This window comes from Urtica dioica, chromosome 10 (assembly GCF_054948205.1).
Source record: "Urtica dioica subsp. dioica isolate 48M chromosome 10, U.dioica_male_clone48M_v1_H2, whole genome shotgun sequence".
Classification (NCBI taxonomy): domain Eukaryota; kingdom Viridiplantae; phylum Streptophyta; class Magnoliopsida; order Rosales; family Urticaceae; genus Urtica; species Urtica dioica.
Window position 1 is genome coordinate 20,318,921 of NC_142765.1, and position 9,294 is coordinate 20,328,214.

The 9,294-nt window shown below is 35.7% G+C and overlaps 1 protein-coding gene across 1 annotated transcript; it reads left to right on the forward strand.

Moving 5' to 3' along the window:
* The first annotated feature begins 2,140 nt into the window (after positions 1-2,140).
* Positions 2,141-8,977, forward strand: LOC149383853 (ABC transporter A family member 7-like). Its single transcript, XM_089628790.1, has 19 exons — positions 2,141-2,275; positions 2,369-2,451; positions 3,078-3,459; positions 3,579-3,658; positions 3,850-3,994; positions 4,105-4,224; positions 4,313-4,437; positions 4,703-4,861; positions 5,284-5,446; positions 5,522-5,647; positions 5,733-5,816; positions 6,269-6,633; positions 6,725-6,925; positions 7,280-7,389; positions 7,487-7,571; positions 7,846-7,974; positions 8,101-8,206; positions 8,299-8,387; positions 8,488-8,977. Exons 2-19 carry the CDS (start codon positions 2,374-2,376, stop codon positions 8,785-8,787), a joined length of 2,847 nt encoding a protein of 948 aa, XP_089484916.1. The 5' UTR covers positions 2,141-2,275; positions 2,369-2,373; the 3' UTR covers positions 8,788-8,977.
* Positions 8,978-9,294: the final 317 nt, after the last annotated feature.

A 9,294-nucleotide genomic window follows, 5' to 3' on the forward strand; every position in this document is an offset into this window, starting at 1 on the left:
ACGATGAAATACAATGTGAAACCCTCAAAATCGAAACTGAACACATACCCAAATTCCTAAAAAAAAAAAAAAATCTGGCCGTTGCCCCGAACCCCACGAACTCAGCGGTGAGCTCGACCACCGAAAATTCTAATCCTAGCGCAACCAATTCGAACATGAAAAAGAATTGTGATGAAAATCATTTGAAAATGAATGAAAAATATGAGTTTTTTGAATCAAGGGTATTTTTGTCCGATTTTGGACCAAAAGTCCATATTTAGATATTTTTAAACATTAGGGTCTAATCTTGATATTTAATGGCTTATTAAGGCCAATTAATGAAATTTCTCTAATCTTGTTGTATTTTAATTTTTAATATCGAAATCGAATCATATATATCTCCCAAAGCATTCAACGGCTCAACTCCCGACCGCCTATCTTTATTCAGGTGTTTTCTAAACCCAAGTCAATTCAAAGTTAAAAGGAAGATTAAAATTCTATAAAAAAGGAAGATTCAAAACAAAGATAGGTAGAACCGTAGAACTAGAAGAGTACAAATCACACGTAAATTCAATGACCGTAATAATTTAATTCAGCACATGAAAAAGTCATTCATACAATCTTCAATTAGTTGTTAACTTAATAGTTATAACTTGCAATAGCCTTCTATTTTCGTGTGATCTGTGAGATTAATAAACTTCAGTGGTCATGAATCAGGATGTTTACGTTTGCATTAAAAAAATTGGTCAAAATAAGCTAATTCACGCCCTATTACCTCACTCCTATAGAGATTGAGCACAGTTGAGCTTCGTTAAATACTTAACTAACTTATCTGGTATACATATTTTAATAATCAACAATTACTCATTCTGGTCAGTTCGCTATTTATATCTTGTTTATGGTATATTTTTATTAGCATTTATTTCCTAAATGCAAACGTCACACACACACACACACACACACATATATAATCACATTTTTTTTTAATTTTAACGCGGAGTAAATTTGACTATGTATATGTCTGATCTCGAATAAATAATTAATGAACTCTCCAACATTCAATATATTCAAGATCAAACACTGATGCTTCGGTACCCATTTTATTCACTAGACATGATCTATTTAGGTTGTTACATTAAAGTTCTAGCATAGACTTTCTAATATATAAACTAATTAACATAAGACAAGACAGTGTAAATATCACGAAGTTTCTTCTTTAAACTAATTGACAATACAATAAAAGATGAGCAATCTATAAATTTTATAAGAAGTACAAATGATACATCTCCAATTCAGTTTTTTTTGGATATTTTAACGTACCTCTCACACTTAAGATGAATATTTGGAACTAAATTTTGTGAGAATAGACATCCACACCTCGTTAATATATGACTTCATCTATGGACTTGATGATATATTTAATATTTAAATAACTGAATTATAATTTTAATTGAAGACGCTCGCTACTTAGTTTCTTCTGCCTATATTTTGACTATATTTTACAACAGCACCAAATATTATTGTGTTTGTGTGTAATCTGCTATACATTATCAATAACACAGACAAACATATTAACAAAATAAGCTGAAGTTTTTAATTTTAGTGATATATAATTTTTGAGCGGAAATGATTTTTGGCACAATTCACGAGTGGGAACGATCCACTCATGAGTTGACACGTGGCAACCAACTGCCACGTGTCAACTCATGAGTGGATCGTTCCCACTCGTGAATTGTGCCAAATAGCATCTTTTTGAGTCCCCCTTGAATCACTTACTTTGAAATATAATCATTTATCACGAAAATTAATTTTCTAGCCATATAATTTTTGTTTTTAAAATACAAGCCAAATAACTTAACAAAACGTTTCTTAAAAAAATAAAAAATAAAAAAAAAACTTAATAAATTTGTTATTACTATATGGATATTCTTTATAATAATATATCTTAATATTCCACGTTACTTCAAAAAGGTCAGGAAGGGTAGAGAGGTCATTCAAAGAAAGGGTACTTTCGGTATACAGGCCAAACGGCACGGATCCTATTTCCGAAATTAAAACCAAAGAGCAGGGACAAAACAGTCCTTTAGATTCACCGGCCCGTCTATTCCGTGAGCTATATAACAAAGCTCGTCTTAAAATTCGTTAAAAACAGTTTCATTTCCGTAGAAAGTCCACGAGCTTCAAAAAGAGGAGAGAACAAAAGAAAAAAAAAAAAAAAAAAAAACGAACCTAAAGTAAAGTCTGCACGTTTAATTTTCGCCCTTATAGCTTCAATAAAGACTTGAGGATAAAAAGAGTAAGCAATCAAAAACAAATTGTTTCGTTCTTATTGGAATCTGAAGAAGCTGAGCTTGACGAATTTTTTTTTGTTCATTTGTTTTTTCTGCAGCTTCAATGTCGAATCCGAATCTCGGTCCAGCGAGTTTCTGGACTCAAGCTAATGCTCTTCTAAGAAAGAACTTGATTTTCCAGGTAATTTTTTTTTTATTTCTCAGTATGCTTCTGAATGTGTCCGTGGTTGTAGAATTTGTGTAACAGATTGTTGAGGAATATAGTTTGTTCGTATTTGGAATTTGGATGAAATTTTAATTTTTTTTGTTTATGTGTGTAAATTACGTCTTTTTTTTTAATTTTTTTTTTAATAAGTGACGTGAAATGTTTTTTTTTTTACTTGTAGATCAAGGATATATTATTCCTTACGATTCAGCTTTTTCCTCTTTTATATTCATTCTACTTTTGATCAGTTGGCTCGGATACTTATTGGACTGGTTAATTACTGTCTATTTTATTCATCTACTTTTCGTTTTTATTTCTATATTTATTTTTCAGTTGAAAACTATAGTTGAAGTTTATATTGCCGACTTTTTTTTAGTCAACCTCGTTGAATTACCGTTAAGTTATGAAGCTTATACCTTTATGGATGTGTTTTTTTTTAGTTCTGATTCTGGTTTTTATTCTGTGTGGACACCGAAAAAGAAACACGAGTTATTATCATGAAAGAGAGCTGCTAATCGACAATTTCTGATAAAATTTGGCCTTAATTGAAAATGTATTAAAATGAAATGGATGGTGATAATGTCATAATGTCCATTTTGCAGAAGCGAAATATGAAGACAAATATAAGGCTCATTTTCTTTCCGTTTATCCTCTGCGTATTGCTTGTTGTCATACAAAACGTGGTCAACAACCAGTTTGACAAGCCTGAAAACAAATGTGGGTGTACTTGTGTTGCTACGGGCCAAGGCGGTCCGTGCCGGGAAGTTTGTGGATTGCAATACTCGACTCTCGATCAAGGTGGTTGGTGTGCCATTGCTAACCCCCCCGAATGGCCTCCTTTGTTGCAAATGCCTGCCCCCGAGCATCGCGCCGTTTATTCCGACGCTTTTCCGTTCCAAGATTTGCCCAACGACTCGTGCAAAAGAACGAATTCCTGCCCGGCTACTCTTCTTTTTACGGGAAATAATCAGTCAATTGGAGACAGTATGTCTCTCTCTCTCTCTCTCTCTCTCTCTCTCTCTCTCTCTCTCTCTCTCTCTCTTGTGTACTACGTTGTAGAGATCAATATCAAGTTTGAAATCTTTATCTGATGTTTATTGTAGTTTTGGCTGGGAATATGTTCACAAGCTCTGGGCCGCTGAATCCCACCAATTTTATGGACGATGTAGCGAATAGCGTCTATGTTAGTTTCTTATTTACTCTTGACTCTGCTTCTTCTTTTTTTTTTTTTTTGTGTGTGTGTGTGTGTGTGTGTGTGTGAGCGGTCGTTGTTGAGCCGGGATATTGTTGTCAACTTATTTGTCGATTGTGATTTTTACGGTTAGTGTATAGGCTCGGTAACCTCGCTCATTTCCATTCTCGAAATTGTTTCAGGGTTCCCAGTCGATGCCTCAATATTCCAATTTCCTCGACCCCGCTTTTCTTTCGCGTCTTCCTATATACAACTTGCAACGTCAATGCCCACCAAACTCCACTTTTTCTGTCCCTGTCCAAGTGGCGTCCATCAATATGCAACAAGGTAAATAAATATGACTATCTTAGTGCAGTGCAAGGAATTCAAGTTTGAATGCTTTTTGCTTGCGAACCCGATCGACTTGTTCTTGACTTGGTTTTTGCTCTGATATCCAGCGGTTACTTGCGCTCAAGGTTTGCCTTTGTGGCGTAACAGCACAGAAGATGTAAACACGATGCTGTATAGAGGTTACAGAAAGGGAAACCCGGAGAGACGAGTAAATGAGATACTTGCAGGTTAATGGACTTATGAAAAATTTAATTTTCAGCACTTGATGTTGTAGTTTTATGTATTTAGTGCTGAGTGTATTTTTTTTCCTCACAGCCTTTGACTTCTCGAATACAAATCGAAACAATTTCAACGTAAGTGTATGGTACAATTCAACATATAAGAACGACACAGGAAATCAGCCAATTGCATTGCTACGGGTCCCACGCTCAGTGAATCTGGTATACTTTTACAGCTCTTTTTTATGTCAACTTTTCTTTTATGTTCTAATAGTAATCATGGAATCTGCCATAAATTTACCTTAGATGGGAACGTCTCCAATATATTGGGAACAAGCTTAATGGATCTTGCTTCACGGTTAAATGCAGTTAACCGAAATGTTATAAAATCAAGTTCTTTTACTTTTGATGTTATTCCATTCTTATTGCTAAAGGTTTAGAACATTGATGACCTTTTATATAAGCAAGTAACATTGGTTAATCGCAGGCATCAAATGCTTACCTACAATTTCTGCAAGGACCGGGCACAAAAATTCAATTTGAATTTATCAAAGAGATGCCCAAAGCTGAAAGCCAACTGAGACTTGACTTGTCTTCTCTTCTTGGACCGCTGTTCTTTACATGGGTCGTCATAGAGCTATTTCCGGTAACTACGCTACAATCATCTAATATGTTTATTTATTTATTTATTTTTGCTTAATGCATCCTGAGTTTTGTTAAGATTCACTCTGAAAGCTGCGTCAACATCTATTTCAGAATATGCTCGTTTCGTTTTTTTATTTTTTTATTTTTTATTTTATCTCTGTTTCAACAAGTAAAATATCTAGTAAATTAGTGAATTACATTAAACAAGTAACTGATCAACTAGTGCCCTTATACTGACCAATGGACATCTAAACTTTTCATTTGGAAATCAGTTTAATTGCTCTTATTTGTTTAACCTTTCCGTTGTTGTTACCCTTAATGACACTTGGATAAGCACATGTGAACTTTATACAAAATCTTCTTTCTTCCGTTCTTTCCTTCCCTTCTTGTTTTGACCTTTTGTATCTTGACTTTTTGGTTTAGGTTGTGTTGATAGCACTGGTTTATGAGAAACAGAAAAAACTAAGAATCATGATGAAAATGCACGGACTTGGTGATGCGCCGTATTGGATGATTTCCTATGCTTACTTTTTCACCGTCTCTTTTATGTACATGGTGTGCTTTGTGGCATTTGGCTCGCTAGTCGGTAATCCCTTGACCACTTCATATAGATCTGGCATTGCTTCTTGGCCAGCTTGAACTGAACTTTGCCATGTCACAGGGATAAAAGTCTTCACTCTAAATGACTATAGCATCCAATTTGTTTTCTACTTTATCTACATCAACTTGCAAATTGCTCTAGCTTTCCTAGCAGCAGCAATGTTCTCGGATGTGAAGACTGCTACAGGTTTGATCGTAAATATTATTTATCATTGGTAAAAGGTAAAATGCATTTCAGAACACGCTTACATGCTTGCTTTTTCTCGATACAGTTATTGGGTACATAATTGTCTTCGGAACCGGGCTCTTGGGTGGCTTCCTTTTCAATTTTTTCGTTGAAGATACATCATTCCCCAGTAAGCTAACCGTTCCTGCAAAAATTTTCTTACTTTTATCTGCTACTATAAACTATATATGCATATACGAGAATAAAGAGCGAGAAAGAAAGAGACAATATGCCAATGACCATGCAAATGAGTTAATCCACTGCACTAAAACATGGATAACTAGTTCTCTTCTCGTGTGTATAATTGGATCTTCAATGCCTAAAGGAAAACTGGAGATATCTAGTGAGTTTAGAACGATTCTACTAGCTTTGGCATGGCGAGCTAGGCTGTTCTATATATGGCTAATGAAAAAGCTCAAATTACTTTCGTCTATGGACACTTGTTTTCTCATGGGTTGGGTCACTTGTTAGATGCATGTATTAATGTGTTTGAAAACCCTTTGGCTTTTACACTAATGCACTCTTAATTAATTGATGACACACTGTGAATCACTAATCTCACTTCTTTCAATACTCTTGCAGGAGGCTGGATCATTGTTATGGAGCTATATCCCGGTTTCGCTCTGTATCGAGGGTTATATGAGCTCTCTCAATATTCTTTCAATGGAAATTACATGGGGACGCACGGGATGCGCTGGGAAAATTTAAAAGATGGCGCAAATGGAATGACCGAAGTCTTGATTATAATGGCTGTTGAATGGGTGGTGGTACTCTTACTTGCATATTATGTGGATCAAATCCTATCATCAGGTAGCAGAAAGAATCCGCTATTTTTCATACAAAGCTTAAGGAACAAGAAAAAGGGATTGCCTTCAAGGTCCGCTAGCTTACAAAGGCAGGGATCTAAAGTTTTTGTTGAGATGGAGAAACCTGATATTATTCAAGAGGTAATGTTGTATCTAGTTTCTTATGTTTGACTCTTCAGAAACCTGTTGCACTGTCTCAATTGTCAATTAAAAATTTGTTTCGAAAATTCAGAGGGAGAAAGTGGAACAATTGCTTCTAGAATCCGATTCGGGTCACGCAATCATTTGTGACGACCTCAAGAAGGTATATCCGGGGAGGGACGGCAATCCTGAAAAATATGCCGTGAAAGGGTTATCGCTTGCATTGCCTCGCGGCGAGTGTTTCGGTATGCTTGGCCCAAATGGTGCGGGGAAGACCTCTTTTATTAATATGGTGAGCAGTTATGCTTTAAGAGTCTGAAGAAATATATAATGCCCTACGTTATTAAATATCCTTACGCAAATGACTGTATTAGTAGCTTTTGTAAGTCTATATCAACAAAAAAACTCAATGCTGAAGTTTGCATACAGTTTTCAAGTTTCTTGGATCTGAACTTTTGTTCTTTTTATTTTATTTTTTATTCTTCTTTAATAGTTATGTTAAAAATCTTGATAGTGATACTTTTGATTGTCTCTGTATTTCACTTGAATTTTTATTTATTTATGAGATCGTGCCTGCAGTCAAAATAGTAAAAAGGATTCCATGATTTTGCATCTTATAACAGTCGAGTATTTGTTTTGTCAACAGATGATCGGTCTCACAAAGCCAACCGATGGCACAGCATATGTTCAGGGAATGAGCATAAAAACTCATATGGATGAGATATATACAAGCATGGGTGTGTGTCCACAGCACGAGTAAGCTACGCCTTTATATCCTCTGTCTCAAGGCACATCTATTTCCCTGTATGTTTAAGACTAATTATTTATTTCCCTTTGCTACCGGGTAATTTAGCCTGCTTTGGGAGAGCCTAACAGGGAGGGAACATTTACTATTCTATGGAAGACTCAAGAACCTAACAGGTTCTGCTTTGACACAAGTAAGTTACAAATTCCATTTATCTCTCAAAAGTATTATTTAAGGTTAATTCGCCATTATAGACAACAGCTTAATGTCCAAAATAACTAAATAAAGCGACTGTGACCATCACCTAGTTCCATAAATTAAATTATTTTATAGGTTCTGTCTCTGGACAAAAATACGATGTTTCTGAAGTCTGAACGATCCCGAGTTGTTCTGCTCTTGACGATAGAGTCAACATCGTTTATTTTTTATTTTTTCCTTCTTAAATATTTGAATATTTGATTTTGCAGGCAGTGGATGATTCTCTAAAGAGTGTAAACCTATACCACGGAGGTGTTGCCGATAAACGAGCTGGGAAGTACAGTGGAGGCATGAAGAGAAGGCTCAGCGTTGCGATTTCACTCATAGGGGATCCGAAAGTAAAGCCTCACTCTTTATTCACACCTTTTCTTTTTTTCAGATATAGCACATTTTTTCTCTCCTCTGAAGCTTTTGATCCTTTGACGTGTCACTTGATACATGCTTTTTGAAAAATATTTGCGTAGGTTGTTTACATGGATGAGCCTAGTACTGGACTTGATCCAGCTTCAAGAAACAATCTGTGGAATGTTGTCAAGCGTGCGAAGCAAGAAAGAGCTATCATCCTCACAAGTACTCTCTCTAAAATTTATAACACCACTGCAAAATGGGTGATATTTTGAATCTTAAAATTTATATCAACATTTGGTTTCACTGTATTGCAGCTCATTCTATGGAAGAAGCTGAGGTACTCTGCGATCGATTAGGAATTTTTGTGGATGGAAACTTGCAGTGCATAGGAAACCCGAAAGAGGTACGCTATATATACACACACTCAAATGTCTAGTTTGGCTATTCTGCTAAAAAGTTTATCCAACGCGGCGTTATTTAACTGTATTTCTCTGTCATGGCAGCTAAAGGGGAGATACGGAGGGTCGTACGTATTTACAATGACGACTTCTTCGGGTAACGAGGCTGAGGTCGAGAGGCTGGTCAAGACTCTATCCCCGAGTGCGAACAGGATATACCACTTGTCTGGGACCCAGAAGTTCGAGCTGCCAAAGCACGAGGTCAGAATCGCCGAAGTGTTCAGAGCCGTTCAGAGCGCAAAAACTCGCTTCACGGTCTTTGCTTGGGGATTAGCCGACACCACACTCGAGGACGTCTTCATCAAGGTCGCTCGCGGTGCTCAAGCCTTCAATGTTTTCTCATAGTTAAAATCTTTTTTCCTTTTCCTTTTCCTTTCATAATTACAATTATTAATTATTTTTGGCTCTTGAAAGTAATTATTTATATATTATTTTGGGATTTTTTTCTTCTTCTTCTTCCCGTCTAGCCGATATACTAAAAGTAGCTCCTTGTGATCACAGTGTACAGTTTGTATATTACAACTTTTTGCGACAATAAAAGCTTTTTTTTTTTTTTTTTTTTTTGGAAAATAATCGAGTATGTTCAAGAACGCATTATTCAGATAAATGAATATTTCAGGTTCAGGTAGTTTGATCAGTCTATAGCGCTGAAAATGCATATCTCCTTCTATTGCAAATTATCTTCTTCTAGGAAGTTCTTGGTTTATAAGACTTCATCACTGTGGATGTATCAATTTGCAGTTTTTATTAGTTGATTATGTTTCTCTTGGCTACTTATAGTATTTATAACGAAAAAATTTCGAAGTGTTAAATGTTTAGCAAAGCGGGAAGTTGAGTTTGAACATTCGGTTC